This window comes from Lichenostomus cassidix, chromosome 21 (assembly GCF_008360975.1).
Source record: "Lichenostomus cassidix isolate B80296 chromosome 21, HeHo_3.0, whole genome shotgun sequence".
NCBI lineage: Eukaryota > Metazoa > Chordata > Aves > Passeriformes > Meliphagidae > Lichenostomus > Lichenostomus cassidix.
Window position 1 is genome coordinate 4729252 of NC_139501.1, and position 21192 is coordinate 4750443.

At 41.8% G+C, this 21192-nt stretch overlaps 2 protein-coding genes across 7 annotated transcripts in view; both read right to left on the reverse strand.

The window, feature by feature from the left end:
- The window catches only part of VPS13D (vacuolar protein sorting 13 homolog D), a 92387-nt gene extending 86117 nt beyond the window's left edge, over positions 1-6270 (reverse strand). For all 5 annotated transcript variants that reach the window (XM_085080013.1, XM_085080015.1, XM_085080012.1 and 2 more), the window contains exons 1-8: positions 6153-6270; positions 3336-3500; positions 2390-2467; positions 1955-2155; positions 1573-1643; positions 1135-1251; positions 822-926; positions 315-485 (exon numbers count right to left, since the gene is read on the reverse strand). In XM_085080013.1, coding sequence (XP_084936139.1) covers positions 315-485; positions 822-926; positions 1135-1251; positions 1573-1643; positions 1955-2155; positions 2390-2467; positions 3336-3432 — 840 coding nt within the window. In that variant the 5' untranslated portion in view covers positions 3433-3500; positions 6153-6270. The remainder of the gene's footprint in view (positions 1-314; positions 486-821; positions 927-1134; positions 1252-1572; positions 1644-1954; positions 2156-2389; positions 2468-3335; positions 3501-6152) is intronic.
- Positions 6271-7050: 780 nt separating this feature from the next.
- Positions 7051-21001, reverse strand: TNFRSF1B (TNF receptor superfamily member 1B). Of its 2 annotated transcripts, XM_085079833.1 has the most exons (10): positions 20770-21000; positions 15957-16059; positions 13892-14020; positions 12703-12852; positions 11781-11874; positions 11509-11693; positions 10685-10759; positions 10115-10152; positions 9331-9598; positions 7051-8758 (listed from the first exon to the last, which is right to left on the reverse strand). In XM_085079833.1, exons 1-10 carry the CDS (start codon positions 20842-20844, stop codon positions 8460-8462), a joined length of 1416 nt encoding a protein of 471 aa, XP_084935959.1. In that variant the 5' UTR covers positions 20845-21000; the 3' UTR covers positions 7051-8459. The 2 variants fall into 2 exon arrangements, with proteins under 2 accessions (XP_084935959.1, XP_084935960.1); XM_085079834.1 differs by lacking the exon at positions 10685-10759 and having other exon boundaries at positions 20770-21001.
- Between the last annotated feature and the right edge of the window lie 191 nt (positions 21002-21192).

Here is a 21192-nt window from a genome sequence, read left to right on the forward strand (position 1 = left end):
TTTAGTTACAAATACACAGAATAAAATCTACATTGTATAGACCAAAACCTCCCACATGCACCCCTCCTATTACTACAATAAACAAAACACAGTTTAATTTTTTTCACAATAATTAGTTTCAGTAAAATAATTAAATAATTTTGAATGCTTGGCTTTAAAACAACTTATTCGATATATCTCTTTGAGCTGCCTCCCAAAAACATCTTTCAGAGTATTAATTTTATGCTACAATAATGGCATTTAAGCTGTCACAAGCACTGCCACAGTTCTATGATCTCTGTTAAGTGACTGGCAGGTAAATGGTTGGTGTTTACCTGGGAAAGCTTCAGGGGTATCGTCTCAAGCTGAATGTCACATTCCAGCCGTGGAGTGTGGCGAGATCTTAAAGGCTCCTTGGAACAATTTCTCTTGAGGAGAGCAGAAGTGCAGACAGGCTCCATGATGTAATTGTGATCACGACTTTCCATACTTCTATCCATTGCTTCCTGTGGGTTACAGGCAAATTACTCTCTAAGAAGTGAGTGTACAATACTCATTAGTGAGTGTACAATACTCATGAATTAGAATGTATTTTATTAGCAGCCCAGTCCACTGGAAAAAATCTCTTGAACATGTTTGCTCTTCAAAAACAAAACAAAGTAGAACAAGGTATTTCACACACAGCCTTTGTGGGTTGTACATGTATTCTGTCATCAAAGCATGAAACCATAAACTTCTATTGCTCTTAAAGACCAGATCCAATAAATTCTATGTCAATTAGGTCACAGTACAGAAAGACTAACAACGACCTCTCTTTCATATGCAAAACCTCCCTCATGTACCTGTAGCTGACCAGGAGGCAGGTCACCCAGTAAAGTGCAGTTGGTATCCCAATAAACACTGAAATCAGCAACATCCATCTGTTTTTTCCTCATCAGCTTCTCCACCTGGAGTAGAAGAAGTGGAATAAAGTCAAGATCACACATGTAGTTTTTAGTTCCACATACCAAATAAAAAACATGAAATGCTCAGAATTCATTTATTACAACAACCAAAAGATTATTCAAATGCCATATGTTTTGCTGAATATTTGCTAGCACCCATAAAATGCAGCATCCCATGTGAGCTGCTCTTGTACACATGAATTGCACTTACTGGCTCAAACACTGCATTTTGCATTGAGACATTTTTGATGCAGACACCAAATGCAAATGGCTGCGAGGGATTTGTGATGCCATCTTCAAACCTCAAATGCACATCCTGGATTTTTAACTAGACAGAAAAAAAACATTACTAGTGACACTATTTACATCATTATTGCAGAAAATAGTACTTTACATTAATGCTGGAACAATTTAATGTTTAATTTCTGCAATTCTCCAACAGATTTATAGCAGTTATTTAACCTAACAGAAAACCTATTCCTCATTTCTGTTTTTGTACTCTCTGTTTCTACCTTCTCATCAGATACCAGCAGTCCCTGCCCTTCTCCCCAAAAATGAGAACACACTGTACTTTTTTTTCTATCCTACAATTATTCTCCAATTTAAAGGCAAATGTGTAACTATCTACCACCCAAAAGCAAAGACTTACTTCAATGTTTTCTACAATTCTTGTGACTACAGATGCAGTAACTGAGTACCAGTAGGACTCCCCTTTCTGTTGTTCTTTCTGAAAGAGAAGACAGGGATAAGCATTACTAACCACTGTAACGGCTGGTGAGAAGACAATATACTTTGTTACACTGAAATCACTGTTAACAGGGAGAAACAAAAAAAAAACTAAGTTAAGATATTTAAGTATCTCTGACCTATGTGGGACACAGGACATAATGGTGAGGGGTGGTGGGGCAGGAATTGCACTATGTCAGCATGTACAAATCAAATTCTAACTCCATTTCTATTTGTTCTCCCCCTTGTTAGGAGACTTAAATACAATCCATCCACCACAGAGGCTTCTCCATGTGAAACACAAGCATGACTCACTTTCCATTTTTCTTCAAGTGCCAGCAGAAGGGCTTTCTTGTGTTCCCTCTCTTGCAACTTTTCCCTTTCCTCATCAAACTCTTCTCTTTTTTCTGGTGCACCAATTAAATGCAGTTTTGAGACAGATATCACCCATGGATCCACATGTGGACGATAAAAAGGGATCTGTAGTGTTATTTTGCCAATGAAACCTGAAGAAAAAAAACAGACACACTATCAGATTCCTGTGAAAATTTATTTTATCACCCTTGAAAAGCCTCAAAGCAAACGTGGTGTAAGAAACAAACATGCTCAAACAGAAACAACCTCAAAATCAGGCTAGCTTGTTTGTTCAAGCCTCTGACTCACAGGTAAAGGGTCCTCTAAAACATGCAGTACTTCCTCTTTAGAAAATATCTGTCCTGCCACACAAGCAAAATACAAACCTGCCTTTACTTCAAATGGTAATTCCAGTTCCTTTAAGGCATCTTTTTTTAGTGGCAGGTTTTCCAATTCAACAGCACCTATACAAAGCAGAAAAAAAAAAAGGATAAGTCTGCTAAATGAAATTATATTAAAGAAAGGCAACTTGAACACCATAAACCTAAAATGACTGGCATTGTGTTTTTTTAAAAAAAATTAAATGGGATTTAATGAGAATAGCCAACCTACCACTTCAGGTTGTGTTACAATCACAAGAGTTACTTAATACATTTGTTAATTTTGTGCTCCAACAATTTGATGAGGTCATCCAGAAGCAATCTTATGTGAGGTTTTAGATCTGAACTTTGTTGTAGCCACAGAGAAAACCTCTCCTTATTGTCTTTTCAAAAGAAATACTCATTTTCTTAGCATTGTGCAAAACACACACAGAAAGGCCTTGGAGAATTACAAAACTTTCTCACCAGAAGCAGCAGATAACAGCAGCAAAGGGTGAACAGAAAGCATTGATTTGAGGACTCTGGACAAAGTACAAAACTCGTGGATGCAACATGACACAAACCAGATTAGAGGGGAGTCATTATGAGCACCAAAAGGTAAGGGCTGCAGGACATTTCCTGCCACAGTCCCTCGACAGGAAAGTTAATTAACTGTATCAGAAAAAATGACACTCCTATGACATAAATTCAACATGCTAAGGTAGCTAAGACAGCTTTTAAAAATTTTATATAAATTGGTTTAAGAGTGTCGATAAAAGCAACAAAGAACATAAGATCATTTACTGCTCACTGTAAAGTTCCAGCATCAACCTCTGTATTAAAAGGGTTTATAGAGACATTAAACACAATATTAAGTGCTTATTTCTATTCCACCTTCCAGTTATTACAAAAACGCAACACTTTTCTAAATCACACTAAAATAGTACAAAAAATACCCCAGAGCGTCCCTCACCCTTTAGAAGAGCCACAGAGAGCTGGTCTGTGTTCAGGTTATTGACATATTTGCCCAGGTAGGTGTTGAGGACCCAGGCTACCAATCCTTCCAACATGACTGTCCTAGAAGAGGATAACTAATGTTTTTCTGTCATTTTCTGGATTTTTCTTCCATAGTCTCAGTCTAGAAGAAAAAAAAAAAAGAAAATTATTGTCTGAAATACCCACTCTCAGCAGAGCTGACATCACTGTCACTTCAATTCTTACTGTGATCTATCTAAAGAGAAGTAAAAGCACTAAGCATGATTTGTACCTTAAAAAAGCTTTATCCTATGCCCTTGAAGTGTGGAATCAGCTTCATGTAGAGATCTGGTGATTACACACCACTCCCATTTGCACATAAACTTCATCTTTCCACCCCTTTTTCTAACCAAAACATCCCATTTTGTTGCAATGATCAACAAGGCCAATCTACAATCCTCCTCCAGAAAAGGAAAGGCCAAAATTCCACATTGATCTGGAGTTTGCACTGGCCTCCTTGACCTCTGCTGCCAATACTTTCACCATGCTGGGTTTGGCAGCCTGGTCTGAAGGAACAGCCTGGAGCCTACTGTATTTTTGTAGAATTCTTACACGACATGTGTGAAGCAACTCACCCTACTCAAACCCCTTTTTGGGAGAGTGTGTGTGTGGGAAGTAATCAGATCCAAGCCCCAAAAATAGCTCATCAACAGTTACTCCAACAGGTTTGCAAAGTGGCAGCAGAGATTATTGCACTGAGGAGGGAAAAGGCTACATTCGAGGAGCACCATTGGTCACATTCCTGAACATTTCCCTTCCCTCTTCTCCAGCCGTTTCTGTTTCAACTTCGGTGGTAATCAGGGCATTAAAATCCCAAAGGTCCTGCTCAACTTTTTAACCACTGAATTGCAAAACTACTCTTAGCTCCTGCAAGGGCAGGGTGAGGCTGGTACAGTAAGGAAAAAAGCATGCAGGCCATTTCTGGAGGTTAAAATGGAATAAATGTATCAATTTTGTGTTTAAAAAGCTCTCCCAATGCCCCATACCTGCCTAAACCATTGAATTCTACAAAGCAGAAAGGCAAGATACATCCTTTATTTACAGCTGACAACAGAAGGAAATGACAACTTCAAGAGTTGCATTTAAATTTTATATGAAGATTTACTTTTCTCATTATGAGGTTTACTTGATTTTAGGCAGCCCCATTTAAACCTTTATTTCCTTTCTGAAAAGACAGTGAAAATATTTAACTAATAGTCAAATTAAATAGCCAGAAAGCATTAAGCAAGTAATGAAAGGCTTTTTCTGAAGGCTAAAACCATGCTGTCCTGAAAAACGAAACAGAAAATAACACAGGCAGGTTCAATTCAACTCAGTCACATGACTTCACATAAAATGTGTTAAACAGTTTTGCCTTTGTAAAATTTCTCAACCATTTTCACAAATAGTATTCTTCCACATAATAAAGACTAAGCATTCATACTCTTGGGCCACCAGCTTATATTATAGGTTTTTGTTCTAGTAATAGTGACAAGAAGCTTATATTACAGATTTTTATTCTAGTAATAGTGACAACAAGCTCAAGATCAAACAAAAGCATATCCAGTCATCTTTGTTACAATGTCACTAAAAAAAAAAAAAAAAAGTTAATTAAAAAAAGGTATCTACAGGTGTTTGGAGCCAAAGCAGAGAAGAGATCTTGGAGAAACATTTAAGAAATCAGCATGAGAGGGACTGAAATGCTCCGGTGCATGAAGCATGCCTGAAGCCACCCTGAAAACTGCAAATAAAGTACATCACACCCTTAACCTGAACTCACAGGACAGAACTAACCATGTAGGAGTCTCTCGAATGTTTTAAGACTTTTGTATTTTTAACTCTGTAGTGCACTGCTATGCCACAGGGAAGAAAAACAAGGCGTTTATGTTGTATGTTTAATTTCCTTCACATGCACAGCGCAGAAAGAATTGTCAGGGTGAGTGGCAAAGCCCAAAGCAGGCCGTGGCTCAGAGGGAGCTCTGTTTCCCTAGATAAGATGCATTTCCCGCAGCGGGAGCAGAGCAGGCCGCGGGGCAGGGCAGGCAGGACGGGCCAGGGGCTCATGGTGAGCCCATCACCCCAAACAGCAAGGAGGAGCCGCCGGGGAGACACCGGGGACACGGCTGAGGGCTGCGGGCTCACCCGGCTGGGAGCTCTGGGCTCACCCGGCTCAGAGCTGAGGGTTCACCCGGCTGAGGGCTGCAGGCTCACACGGCTGAGGGCTGTGGGCTCACCCTGCTCAGAGCTGAGGGTTCACCCGGCTGAGGGCTGCAGGCTCACACGGCCGGGAGCTGTGGGCTCACCCGGCTGGGAGCTGCGGGCTCGCACGGCTGGGAGCTATGGGCTCACAAGCGTGCCGGAGGAAGCGAAAGGTCACCTTGCCCGGCGGTGAGCAGCGGGACAGACCCGCTGGGAGCCCCGTGCAGCGTGAGGCGGCGAACGGCCCGAGCCGGCCGGGGAGGCCCTGAGCGACCCCCAGGCCCCACGGCGGGGCTCAGCCCCCCGCGCCCGGCCCAGCTCTGCCCTCAGCGCCCTGCGGTGGGCGCAGCGACCCGAACGCACCGCAGCCGCCTCTCGCCCACCCACCCGGGGCGGGGCGGGCCGCGCGAGGGGCGTGCGGCAGGGAGGGGCGCCTCGGGCCGGAGCCGCGGGGCGGCGGCGGCGGCTGACGCAGGAGGGAAAGGCGGCGGGGCCGTAGTGCCCCCAGTCCCCCGAGTCCCCCCGAGCCCCCCGGGACCCCTCAGCACCCCTCGGCACCGCCGGGACTCGCACTCACCTGCGCGCCGGGCGGGGGGCGGCGGGCCGGAGCGGAGCGCCGAGCGATCGATGGGCGGTGCACCGCCCCCTGCGGGCCGCGCCCGGTAACGCCCCGGCGGGGCGGGCCGAGCCGAACGGCGGCCTGGGAGGAGCGGAGCGGTGCTGCCCGCGGAAATGGGGTGAAAACGGGCGGGTTTGGGGTCCGGAGAGCTCCCCGAGCCCCTCGGGCCCTGCGGGGCCTGCAGGCTGCAGGGAAGCAGCGGCGGAACACCGAGGCAGTGTGCAGGCTGCAGGAACAGCGGCTCGGGAGCAACGCACGGACAGTGCGCACTGAGACAGCCGGCTGGAAAGCGGCTTTTTTGTTTAATGTTTTTTAATTTTGTTTAACGAAGAGCTCAAGAAACTTGAGAATACATGTATTTATAAAAAGACAGTTTTTCCTTTTCTTTAATTTTTTTCAATTTTTTAACCTCTATGAGCAAATGCAAGCTCATTTTTCTTACTTCAGTATAAAACGGACTTTCCCTCTGTCACAAACCCTAATTTGAAAACTCAGTAAACTACTGTAACAGCATCCTAATTTTTAATGGTTTAAAACGTCTACAAAAATCTCCCCTTGCTGCTTCCATATGGCCCCAATAGTGGAAGATGACAGAGAAAACACTGGCTGACAAAAATACTACAGTGCAGGGGCTTCAAAATGGTCTGAAAAATTAGGTTCTTGTCTAAGTCCTTCAGTTCTGCAGTAGTTTCAATGTGCCCATTTTCAAAGCCTTTCCTGAAAACTACCTTCAAGTGCAAGTTAAATATACTTTGTAAAAAGTTTGTAAAAACTTTGTAAAAAGTTTCTTCATGGTTCAACTACAGACCAGTTTGTTAGTTCCCAGTTCCAGAAATAATATCAGCAACCTCATAGCTCAAGTTTAAAATTTGTATTTTCATCATCTGAATACTCTTTTGCAGTTTATGGAATAGGACAAATAGAACAAATGTTATTCCAAAAGATTCTTTTACATCTCAGAAGTAACCACTGTGTATATCTCGAGATAGATGAGGACAGTTTATTGGGAAGGGAGTTCAGTGATCACATAATCCAATAGTGTTTCTGCGGCATAAAACAAGATTTATGTCACTGTATGACTTCACTCCCATGGGATTCAGACTCTGGACTGCAGATTCTAGTTGATCACAGCCACCACAATTGTCAGTTAAGTCACAGATGTAAAATGTAATTATGGGAAGTGGGTTCCGAAATATTGGCTTCCAAAGCACTTCATTCAAGGAGAACCTCCACTAATTTTCTGTAAGAGGTGGTTGGAGCTGCAGCGTCATCAAGCAGTGAAGGAGAACAGGATTTTCAGGTTCTGAGGCTTGAGTCAATTCCATTTATTACAGATGATGCTCTGCCATTGTGGAGAGCCCTTGCCCTGAGAGCAGTGAGCTCTCTGGCAAAGGTAATCACAGGGATCTGCTCAAATAGTCACTGAGCACAGGGAGAATATTTTGTATTTATGGTTAACCTCAAAAATGAGGTCAGGATTAGTTGGGGAAGCATGTTACATCAGCCAGGACACAAAGGTGACAAACTCAGAGTTGTCAACAAAAGGAACTTACTTCCTGCTCCAAGATAACAACAGTTCAGTCTACATTTTCTCTTCTAAAACAAAATGAACTATGTACAGGCAATGAAATGCTGGTGTTTAGACATAACAGTTGTAATTTTAGTTGTGAAAAAAGCTTGTGTAAAAGATTTGACTTCCTGATATCCTATATGTACTTGAGAAATTTGGTGTGATAGTGAGAAAAAACAAACTGTTATAATAAAAGAAATATCCAGGAGGATGAGGGAAGGTATGACAACGAGGGAAATAGGAAATTGAATACTATAGCTTTAAAATTCACATCAAATGGATGATTCCTGAGCATTGAAAAAATGATAATTTAACTCCAGTCCCTCAGAAGTGCTGGTCACAGGCATGTTCTTGACATGTGGCACACCTGAACCCAAACCATCATTGCAAGAAGTCTCAGGAGAAAAATTAATGGCATAAAGTTAAAATAAAAAATGTTCCTTTTCAAGTCTCATAAAGGTCTTTCTAGGGTGCCATGTAAGAAATGGAAGAGTTGGCCATTCAGTTAAAAAATTTGAATGCTTTTTCTTTTAAACTGTGAAGTTTCTTTAAAACTTTGAGAGCATGAGATTCTATATTCATCTGAAATTGCAAATCTCTGTAAGAAAGTTACATTTTCCATAATGATTGTGTTATAAGAAAAGGGGTTGTTTGATTCATTTCATCAGTCAATCAGCACTGATCTGTAATTTCCTTTATCTGGTTTTCATTCCAGCATCTTGAACACCCAGAGGAACCTTCTTTTCTTCTGGAAGTAAGTCTTGAAGTAAATTGTCCTCATTTTCCACTGCGATGTGAATTTCAGTCCCTTTTTTCAAGTCATTTTCTTCTTTCGAAAGGGGAGTTTCTTCTCCTGCTGGGGAATGAGGAGGATTGTTTCCATAATCCCTGCTAGTTGAATTATTCTGCTCAGGGCACTGGGAGTTGCAGTCTGGGCTACAAACTTTAACAATACACGTCACGTTCACCTGTGTTCCTCCATTGCCAGAATGTTCTGTCAAATAAACACAGAACACATTAAACGTGGAAGAATGAAACCAGAATGGGACAGTTGGATTCTTTATCCAGCTCTTTGACTCACAGTTAAAATAGAAACTAAATATCTTTTTGCTTCGATTAATTTAGTCAGGCTGGTGGAGTTGGTTCTGTAATGTTTTACTGGGTTTATTGGTACCATAAAATCCACATATCACCACAAAAATAAAAAGGCTACAAAAATTAATGCAGAGCCCTGGATTGCAAACAGTTCCCTGCCCATCTGTTGTCATTTCAAGTGCTTTTGACAATGGTATTTTGGTACTGCTCCCTTTGACTCCAACTCCACTCACAGGTAAGTCTGATCCCCTACTCCTTAAATACCTGTTTGTCCACTGAGAAAACCTTCCCCTTACTGTCTCAGGGTGACAACTTAAAACAATCACTTTTTCTTTTCAAAAGTTACTAAATTTTCTCACTCCTGAACAGCACACAGATGTTTTATCCTGGCATTTAAACTTCTCTTTAAAAAAAACTTATAATTGATAATCAAATCACAAAAGGTTCTGGATCATTCAGACTCATTCCTACCTGAACTCGCAGAGCTGTGTCTGTCTTCCCTGTGGAGTTTAGAACCTTCTGGAAGTAAATGTTGCTGAAATCCTTCTGGGCTTTTCTTTACATCATTCCTTTTATTTATTAGACTGATGCTTGATAATCTGGTTGGATTATTCAGGATGCTGCTGCAGGACCCAGAGGTTTCCAAGGGATGCTGTTGCTCCTGTTCAGAGCTCCTGGAGTTCTGCAATTCTGCATCTCTCACTTTTTTGTCACATCGTTTTTCTGGAGGGGGAAAAGGCTGGAACATTGCAGAGAAATGCAAAAGGTTAATCTTTAAAAAAAAACAAAACAAAACAAACTAACAAAGAACTGCTCAGTATTTTGGCAGCTAAAGAAACCACTGATGGTTGGAGCTAGAGGAGCTTTAAGGTCCCTTCCAACCCAAGCCATTCAATTATTTTCATTTGCATAATGATGAGTGTAAGTAAAATTCTTAACAGCTCATTAGGGGTTCAACAAAATGCCCCCATCTCCTGACAGCACCCACAGCACTACTCTGATTAGGGACCAAAGGCTGTAAAATCTGATTTTCTGAACCCCACCTGTGTTTTACTGCTGATTTTAGCCTCACATAAATTTGGGGTATATTATTGGGGTACACAAGGTACATCTTACACCCTGGCTTGGGGACCAAACCACCCCATTCTCACTCCAGTTTTCTGTGCAGTTTTCTTTCACTTGTAATTAGGTGAGAGTGTATGATTTCTGTATAACTTTTAAAGAAATGGAAGAAATGGAAAGAGAGGACACTCACCAAATCTGCTTCTGTAGCTGCTGCAGAGTAGACAAGGTCTGCAAGGGAGAAAAGACACTTTATTGTTAGCACCCAGTCTTTATTATTAGCACCCAAACCTGTCTGAGTGATCCCCTGTGCCTGGAATAAACCCCAAATGTACATTTATGACACACCGTTTGAAAACATTGAAAGCTGTATTGTATTAATTTTGTGACTTAAATTTAGCCAGGAAGCGAAGAGAAGCCTTTGCATGAATTCATAATTTTACTTCTATGGTGTCAGTGAGAATAGGTATTGAACACAATAAACCACAGTCATGTCTTTTTAATTATAACACCTGAAAATGTCAAATATTTAAATGATGACCAAATATTTCACAAGCTTTAGCAGAAGCACAACTGTTGCACAGTTGTCCAACTCCAATTGTGTGTTTAGACAATTACCAAAAATATGAAAAACAAGATTTGAAAAGAGCTGTTATCTTCTAAAGCATTAACTTCCGTTGATCACCAGGCTCAAGTTAATGGGAAATAAGGTGACACTTCACAGTTTTTGCAGATTTGCTTGCTTTCACTTCATGAATCTTACCTTTTTTTTTGGAGACTAAGCAATACCCCAAAAGAGCAATTATCAGAAGCAATAACAATGGCCCTGCTACTGCTCCTGAAAATAAATAAAAAGGACAAATTATTTAGCAGGACAATAAATTAAATAAATAAATAAATAAATAAGGACAATTATTATTGATCTGACAAAGGGTCTAATTAGTTTTGTAGTTTCTGTGCATGGCTACAAAAGCTAAATTCACACGTTTTGTGTATATCTGACATTCATATTTATGCCTCAGTTGTCAAATACCAAGGTCTCATTTCAGTCATCACCACTTCATACAGTTGAATTCTCCTCTCCTGAAAAGTGAGAACAGACTTTTGGCTTTGGTCACAAAAGGTATTTCTCTGGGCAAGCAAGGGTTTGTCACATACAAGGTCAGGTAGCTCAGAATGCACCTGAACATCTTTGCCTTCCCCTGGGCTGTGAACAGCAGAGAGCACAGCCTGGCAATGCTGACAGAAGACTCCAAAATCTCCCACCAGGTTAAGTTTGCCTCAGCCCAGAATTTAAGATACAACCTTTTCTACCAGCTGTAGCAGCAATTCTCAGGAAATGCCTTGTATAATCTAGTTTGGGGGTTTTTAGAAATATTTTCAGATTTCCAAGGACAGTAGAATGCACTGGGGTAGTGCAGTTGCATGGGGAAAAATGCAATTCACTACGAGCAAATTAATTGAATTAATTGAGCTCTTTTGAGGTTCTGTTTGGGCACAGGTGATTTTCTTGGAAAGAAACAGAGAACTAAATATAAACTTCATTCCTGGGCAGGCATAAGTGACTTTAAATGAGTTAAAGCTCACCAGTGATGTGGGACAGGTCAGGTACAGAGTTTAGTATGACAGGCTGAGTTATGATCTCAGGTTTGTGGGAAGGTGAGCTGTGGGTCAGGAGGTTCAAAATGGCGTGAGGCAGAGCTGTGGCTGTTCCTGAGTCACTGCAAACAGTGTCATTCGTGCTGTTCCCAGGAACAGCCACTGATTTACAGCTGCAACAGACAGAAAGAGAAGTTAGGAAAGACAAAAATCCTATTTTTGCACAGTCAAGGCTGCTGCTGGGCAGGACAGAGGCTCACATGGTGTGGGGTGTACAGCTGGTGCTGTAGGATTCCTCAGGGGAAAACGTGCCAGGAGGACAAGGTTTGCATTCTGTGTCTGTGCTCTCTGTCCCTTCAAACAAAGAGGAAAACTCCAGTTACTCATCTGGTGAGAAACAAGAATGAATAATCAAGGTCTGCAGGAGGTCCTGGCAGTGATACAGAGACAGTGCAAAAACACAGCCTGTGACTGTCACAGAAGATATTCACTTGAAGCACCCAACCCAAAGAGAAGATTAACCAGCTCTTAGCTTGGTGCCCTTAATAGCCAATTCTTTTAAAGATTTCAGTCTCACCAGAAGGTTCAAATGTGGTGCTGCAGACAAAGCTGAGCTTTTTCACAAGTTCCTGACTGACTACTATACTGTTGAGTTCTTCATCTTCTCAAATGATTCCTATTTTTTAAAAATATTCAGTGTTTCAAATTTTTGAAAATTATTTATCATCTTGAGACAGATATATTATCAGAGTGGTGAATTCCATCAGCTAATAAAACCAGATCAATTCTGCAGGACAGCATGGAGTCATCATTATTTACCATACTCAAAATTCCACTTGAAGCCCTGTTCCAAGCATTTAAGGAGTGATTAAGTGGCCTTGAATCTCAGTCACTTGTACAGAATAAATCACACAGTAGAGCAAAACAAAGGAAGATTAAGCTGGATTGAGAACTTTATGATATGTGACAGTAAGAGATTGCAACATGTTGTCCCTTTGGGTACACCTCTGGAGAATACTGTTACTCTGGTTAATGCCTACCTGTGAAAATAAATATAAAAATAATATAATATGTAAAATGTAAAGTGTAGAATGTAAAAACAAACCCTAAAAAGAATGCACAAGGGTAGAGTATTAGGGCAGAGTAAGTGTTCAGCAAGCAGAAAATTCAAAGTTAAATTACCTTTTCTGGAAACCCGGAAACCTTTGCCACATTTTCTGTGTGTTCTGCACACCTCACAGTACTCATCCAGCTTGGAAACGCAGTATTTGTGGGGTGGGCAGCTGCAGATCCTGTCCTGGGACCTCGTGCAGGTTTGATTCTGTACCAGCCCTGGTTTGAAAACAAGAATAAAGCAAGATGTCATTGGCAGCATTTACAATCACAGCCTGCAGTGGTTTGAGTGAACATGAGGTGATGTTCATAATTACCACAAGTTTTGGCTTGTATAGCTCCAGAAACCAAATGTGTTATATGCCCCAATATCTACATTTTCTCTCTCTAAGCAAGAAGAAATTTGCATCTGCAGAATGCACACTTAGAACTCTGTACTCTGTATTATATTTTGTCATAACCCCAAACATGCCCATTTGTGTTCATTACTAAAGTACCTGAGGGCCATGCTGAGATTTTCAGTCTGTGCAGTTGTGTAACTGTATTTAAAGTGCTTGGGGTTTTATTACAGGCATTTTCATGCTGTTATTAACCAGCTTTGTAAGATTATCTATACAGATGAGACCAAAGGTCCTTTCAGCCTGGACTGTATCATTAAAACTTACTTCTCAGTGAATCAAGTATATAATGCTCTACACCATGATGGAATGATGGAGAGCAGCATGGCTGAGAATGTTAATGCAGGTGATCTATTAGCCAAAATTACAATATTCTACCTTGTGTACTGTTAAGCTGCTTCAGTGAACAGAACCACTGTGCTCCCACTGGCTGCTGCTTTGCACAATAAATAAAATTAAGATGGGAATATCACAACCCATGTTTGCTGTTGTCACTTCAGCAGACAAAATGAGAAATGACTGGACACTGGAAATGTAATTATGCATTTACCCGTGTCCAAGTCAGGTCTGAAGATCTCTTGACGGGACATTGTAAGTAGGAACTTATTCTACTGGTGGCATTTGGAATTATTTTAGTGATGTAGTGCCTTAGTTTTCAATAATATAAGATTGGTGTCTCATTTCTAGGACTTAAAGAGAAAAAGGACCAGGACTCACTGCAAGACTTTTCCTTCATTCTTATCCCCAAACCTTACAAATTCCAAAAGCACAAGGACTACACAAGTGATTGGCAAAACCTCCTGGCTTTCTTAGGAGAAAAGCCAAGGTTAAACCAAGCCCAGCCTTTGAGCAAAGCCTACCTTTCCTGCAGGGTGGTGAGCAGGCAAAGCACTGTGGAGAGCGATTCCAGATGGCTGTGTAGGTTTTGGGTCTGCAGGGGCTGCACTTTGTGTCCACAGTGTCACTGCAGCTCCCTGTCCTGTACTGACCTAGAACAGAAAAATAACCCAAACCAAAAGCATCCCACTGGAAAAGATCACTAAGAATTCAGTTTTATACTTAGCTGTAGAACTCCTGCCCTTCACTGACACTATCAGGCTGGTATTTTATACCAAGCAAGTATTGACGTAAAGGAGCAGTGCATGTCTCTACAGGGAAAATCTGATTTGTGTCCACCCATGTTTGACCTCTTTTCCTGCATTCAGTTCAGTGAATTCCAGCCACTTTCAAAACATGACAGACTCAGTCCTGAGCAAAACCCCTCAGCACACATTAATGCAGCTACCACAATACAAAAACCAAACATTTCACCTTCACAGCTGTTTTGTGGGAACTCAGGGAGGTTTTTCACACCCAAGGTCAGGCACATGCCAGAATGATGTGATTTTATTGCCCTTATTGCCTTTCCAGGCAGTGAGTGGAGAGGGCAAAATCAAGAAAAATCACAAACAGACCTGAATTAGAACTTCACCACAAAAGGGACATGAGCTCACTCTTTCTCCCTCACCTCTCCATCAGCCCTAGCAGTGCCAAGCAGGGAGTTTCTGAAACTGCTGGCGTTCCAGACAAAGTCAAAAGCTATCAAAGGTAGTTTTTCTGAAGCTTCTCACCACCAACAGAGTTCAGTACAGTGGTGGAGCATGTGAATATGAGCTCCAATACATTCATTTTGGAGAAAACACCTCAATTGCTGTTTCCCTTTTGTGTGAAAGGAGAAAGAAGATAAATGCCAATGTCTCATATCCTTTACAGAAATATCCTGGAAAACATACTCAAAGCAGGAATAACAGTGAAAAAAATTTTGGAACTGCTTGGAGAATCTGTTTTTTTGAAAATCTTCTTTTCAAAAGAAGAGGCCCTGGAGGTGAGCCATATGAATTATTTCCAAATACTTCGTTTTTCCCTGTACTTCCTTAAAGCTTTAAACTCTAATCATCCTGCTAATGATTTAGACTGATTTAGTACTGAACAGTACATAACACAATAGAAAAGTTTTATCTATGAATTATCATCTTTTGTCTGTCATGAACAAAGGAAGTTCGACAGATCTATCTAGATAATTTCAGTTAATTCAGAAACTGCAGCTGTTTCAGCAAATACTGATTTCCTGTTTAAACTTCCGGATTTGACAGAAACTCAGCATTTATCGAGACAAGTTTTCTTTGCTCAGCATGTAATGAGGAAAAAAAGGCAGGTTTTTTCCTTTATATAATGTAATAATATAGTTACAACTTGTTGCAAAAACTCAACTAGCAAAATCTCCAAAGAACACTACTATGTTCCCAAAAAACCCCCAACCCTAAAATCCACAGTGACTTTTGCTTACTACAGATCACTAATAACCACCCCAGGAGCGTAAGCCAGGACAGCTCAGTGTCTGCAGTCCTGTCCCCAGTCTGACAGTGCTCTGCAGTGTCTGATTTACAGTAAAAGACAACAAAACTCCCTTAATGATTAATCATAGATTGACCTGTCTAATGGAAAACCCCTTGTCTAAGTGATATTATCATAATACAGAAACTAAGCTTTACTTCATGCCCTGTTTTACAGTGTATTTGTTATTAGTGGGCTTGGGTCTGTGTTGCCTAATTTTTGTAATTCCCTTAGTGAGCTGTTGCTCCTCCTCCAACGAAATTTAATTGACTAAAATTACTTCAATTACTTTAATGAAAACCTCATGCAGAGCTGTGCTTACATGAGCTCAGAACTTAATTCCTGGTAAGCCCCAGCCAGGTTAACCTTGTAGGAAAATTCCAATTCTGATGGACAATGTGTCTCTTTTGCAGGTGTTTTGCAGTCACAGTGTTTTATTCTCTTAGAGGAAGAATATATTATAGCAGCAAAAATCTGATGCACTTTAGATATATAAGTAATCTAAAAATCGAGTGACTTTGGCTGTGTGAAGTAGTTTGAATTACAACCTACCTGGTGGGCACTGGCTGCAGCATTTATTAAGTTCTTCATCATAGAACTCAGTGCTGGGATCATTGCATTCTGCAAACTGTGGTGTGTAAGGCAATGAGTATTCCTAGGAGAAATCACAGGGAAGTCATGAGCCACAAGCCCATTCTGACCCCGAATTAGAGACTCAAAAGAGACAAACACCTAAAGACCAGAGCAATTACAAGCTCCTTCCTTTCCAAGGCACTGATGAAGCCCCAATGAGACAGAGCACAGCAGAAGCCAAGGGGCTGCAGGGCAATGCAGAGTTAATGCACTTGTAAGTGCTTTGAGCTTCCTTTGTTTTTCAAAGATCCTCCACCATGAACAAAGTGATTTCTGCAGGTTTTAGATTCAAAAGAACGCAGTGGAACTCTGAGATTAGCATCACACCTGGTCACTACTGCACCTCTCAATCCAAAGGGCTGAGTCCCTAATCCTCATCTGCCACAGCTCAAACAGCATCTGACAAAACACCAGAGAATCCTAAATTCCTACCTGTGGGCTTGTGGGAGAAACATTTACTGTAAAGTGGCTCAATAACCTCAGTCAATCTTTCCAAAGGAAAGGGAAAAAAGGATTTTATCTTTCCACATACTCTGTGATTCCTTCCTGAGAGTGAAAATCCTTGATGTTTTGAAAATCCTTGATGTCTCCAAAAATTGCACCTTTGCAGGTTAAATGCATTAGAAGCAGTCATGAAATACTAATGGATGCCTAATTAATACTCATACTAAGGGTGCCTAATTTCAGCTCACACTGATCAGCACAGCTCAATTACTTCAATGAACAAGTGTCAAATTATTTGATGACTTGGAGACTGTTTTCAAAGGGAAAAATAGACTCACTGAAAGGAAGGTTCCTGTTAGGTAGGACAAGTGTAGGAGTTTCCTGCTAGACCTGAAAGGCTCTGTTTAAAAAGGATGTGACACTGCTCAGCTTTCTGCAGTTGGAAGAGATTGCTCCATGCATAATCTACACACATTTAGGGGAATCATTACTAAAAGGAGAAATCAAAACAGGAACAAGCTCTCGGGAGGCTGGTAATGAAAATATCCTTCCTCCTTACTGAAAAACATGTTGAATATCTATTGTGTCTTCACATTACTGACAAAGGAGACTAACATTTCCCACCCTCAACTATTTCTTAAAGGGAATTCAGTATTTTCTTATGCAGCTCCTTGAAATATTCCACCTCTTACTTAGCTGTGATGACAAACAGGATTTTGCCAACCTACTCAATGGTCAGTGTCCAAAAAACCCTTTCTGAATGTGAAGGCAGAGAAAATTCTTCCTGAGTTTACCTACCATAGGATGGAAAATGATAAATCATCCTGTTTGCAAACTTGAGCTGACACTAAAATCTGATGGAGAAAAAGGCTCTGCTCTCATCAAAAGTATCTTCCATTTAAGTTCCTTTTTTATTAAAAAATATTAAGTTCCTTTTTTATTAAAAGAGGAAAGATCAAGTGTTGTCATCCCATTTTTGCAGCCATGATGATCAGCTTCACTAAAACAAGCAACTGAGAGCCTTTTCAAAATATAAAACTTCACTGCAAGAGCAGACACAGTGGGGGGAAGAAGGAGAAATACAATAAACCACATCACAAATTATCCTGCTGATGAGGTTTCCTGGCAAAAAAAAACTTTGTTCTTATCTCATGCTCTTCACTGTCTGTTGTAAATCCTGCCCTGTGAGCTGCAGACAGGAAAACCTGTCGGTTGCTGGGGTCACACCTGGCTCTCTGAAGTTGGGCTTGGAAGGATCTCTCTGCTGTCTGATGCAATCTCCCTGAAATTGGGTCTGATGAGCTCTCAGTGACTTACAATTGATGAATTCTTCCCAGCTGTCCTCAAAGAACATTATGGGAAACTCAGAGGGACTTGTGACTGGCTTAGCTACAATTTGCTCAAACACACACATGAGCTCAGCTTGGTTTGCTCTGGAAGGATGGAATTCATTTAGTAGCTGCAGCCAACACAAACTAGTTGAATCAAAGCTGTCAAATGTCAGAGGAAGTGTAGCCCTTTTACTAGTTTTAAAACTCTCCTGGATTCCTTTGCTACAAAACCCCAATTTTCTACCAAAGTCACCAATCTTAGAGTCCCAGTTTGGCCATACAATATTTCTGTCTGGCATCCACATGCATTGGCTATTTTGGGCTGAAAGACTGATGAGTGAGGCCAGATTTCTGTTTCACAATCTTTGCATTTTGCTATTGTTTGTATCTCTCACAAGTCCTTATTTTATCCTCTGTTTTTGCTGTGATTCAATGTTCTGCAAGCAGGTTGTGTGAAAGAAAACTAACCTGATGCTGCACATTTTGCATTACAGCCTTAGAGCTTCTGATTTTGGGTAGCAGTGTCTAATGGCAGATGATTTAAAAGAAATTTATATGGACAAAATTAAGGCTTTGGGAGACTTCATTTAATTTGACTAGTACAAGTAGAAGTCAAATAACTCAAGTAGAAGCATTAGCATTCTTAAACATGAAATTTAGTTTAGCTCTATGCACATCAAATTAAGCAACACATTTTGGCATAGAAATGGGTAAACTATGCTTGTCTTTGACTTCTTAACTCCCTAGGGAGATTTTTGCAATGCCTCTGCATTGAGCAATACCTAAGAAGTTATGAACACAAAGTCAGTGACTCCACACTCTCTGCTGTTCCTGCATTGTTTGGATCATTTTCCCATTTGCACTGCAGAGACAACTGTGCAGGTGACTTAATTTGTCCCTGGAGAGAAATGAGCTAACAGCAATCTCCACACCAACTGAAAGGACTTTATGTGTAATTACACTGAAGTATCTTAAATAATAAAAATAAAACATGGTAATGTAATGGATGAATATATATAAATCCATTCACATAACACTCATTTTCACTCAAGGCCATTTAAACAAAGATATTTAAGCATATATTTTAATCCTAGCTCACATCTACATTTCTATTGATCTCCTTTTCATACATTTGCCTTCAAACCTAAGCTGCCAGTCAGAGGAGTCTGAAGAGGAACTACATCTGTAAAATGTTTTTTACGCATGTGAAACCACAATGAAGTCACTGAGGCTTCTGTTGTAAAAACTGTTTCTATGGAAAGGACTTGAGGTACAGAGACATTGTTTGCTGAGCTAGCAGACCTGCTGAAGACAGGAAAAACTGAATTCTGTCTAAAATGTTTAAACTTGACATTTACAAAAATAATCCTGTTGAAATTTAGTTTCCAGATGACATCCTCCCCCAAATCAGCTGGGGTTGTACCAGGCTGTACCAACTATATTCAAACTATAAATTTTCTTTCAAAGCTGCTTTGCTGCACATCTCTCTCAAAGGTTAGGTCCATTATGTCATTTATTCTCCCATCCTGTATTGCACTTCTGTAAAGCAGGAGCCACACAGCAACAGGTTTACAGCTCCACATCTCCCCTCCCTGAGAAAACATCTCTTTGCTTACTGCCAGGAATTCTACTCCATAGCCACTCACCAGCAGAATGTGAAAGCATCTTCCCAGAATGAGAAAGCAGGAGGATGCACAGAATATGGGAGCTATTCACAGCATGCAAAAATTATAGAAGTCCAAGTTTGTAGGAAGACAGGGTGTATATTATATATGTATTTGGAAAAATACACACATTTCACCATCTCTTCTGTTAAAAACTTCAGGCTATTTCTGATAACTCTGGTGACTTAGTTGTTCAAAATGGCAAAAGTAATATTCAATTACTGTGTCTGACACAGGGACTGAGGCTGGGAACTTTTAGAGAATCTCAGATGAATAAGAAAAAACCCAAGAAGTAGTGTCACTCAAGAACTATTGCCTTACCAGTTTGTCTCCCTCAAAAATAAAGTAAGTTTTCTTTAACAAATCACTTTTTAAAAATTATGTAACAGGCGTGGGTTTTTTCCAGCTCAGTGGCAGATGTGGTATTTCTGAAATTACTGTATTTGTTTTTCTAACCTTACATATAAGCTTTTCCTCCTTTTTTCACAGTGCAAAACGTGAGGCTGCAGCACATCAGATCCTTGCTGTAAATTAAAAGGCTTTTCTATTTAAATAGGGAAGAGTTCTAGGGAACCAACAGAGCACAACAAGCTCTTCCTGTGTAAACAATGAAAACAGATATGGGTTTAAGTTCTGTACTAGCCAGGACACTCACAGTTCTTACAAACATTCCAACAAGCCGGCAGAATCAACTATTTCTCATGAAAATCCAGGAAAAACGATCAGACATTGCTTTGGGAAGCCAAGAAGAAATGACGACATAGTCAGAGGGCACAGGCTGAGCTTCCAAGAACACTTAAGCGCAGGACTTGAAGTCGCTGTAGAGATCACAGGGGATCCAGGGCAAGCCAGGGGCACGGAGGGGACAGGGGGCGGACAGGCGACAAGGGACAGGCGACAAGGGACAGATGACAAGGGGCAGGCGACAAGGGACGGGGGACAAGGGACAGGCGACAAGCGGGGGACAGGTGACAAGGGGCGGACAGGCGACAAGCGGACCGCACCCGCAGCGTCAGGCGATGCCCGCGGGAGTTTGCCCGCTGCGCTCCCGCCTTGCAGCGCTCCCAGCACGGCTAGAGCAGCATCTCCTGCCCTGCCCTTCTCTCCTCCCTGTCCAGCTCACCCCTCCGGCTACTCTCACCTCCCAGTCCCTCTCTCCTCCCTGTCCCTCTCTCCTCCCAGCCCCTCTCCCCTCCCAGTCCCTCTCACCTCCCTGTCCCTCTCCCCCCCCAGTCCCTCTCACCTCCCTACCCCTCTCACCCCCCAGCCCCTCTCCCCTCCCGTCTCTCTCACCCTGCCGCTCGCCGCTCCGATCATCCCCAGCCCCAGCAGCAGCAGCAGCAGCAGCAGCTCCCCGCTCAGCCCCATCTCGGCCGAGTGCGGGGCTGGCCGGGGAGGTTCCGCTGCCCCAGCTCAGCTCAGCTCAGCCCCTTGTCACCGCCCCGAGCCGCGCAGGATGCAGCCCTGCAGCTCCCACCGCCCCCCATCTGTGCTGCACACGCTGAGCGTGAGGAGAATCCCTCCAGCCTCATTCACAGCATGAACACCCTGAGCTGGATCAGCGCAGTTTCGGAAGTTCAGCTCCTTTGCCCCGCGGTAGGAAGTTACCTTTGCAGCATTCCTGTGTTCATTAATACTCACCGAACCACTCACACACAGCCAGGAGGGTACAGAATTCACTACAAATTCAGCCCTGATCCTGAGAAAAACTCTAAT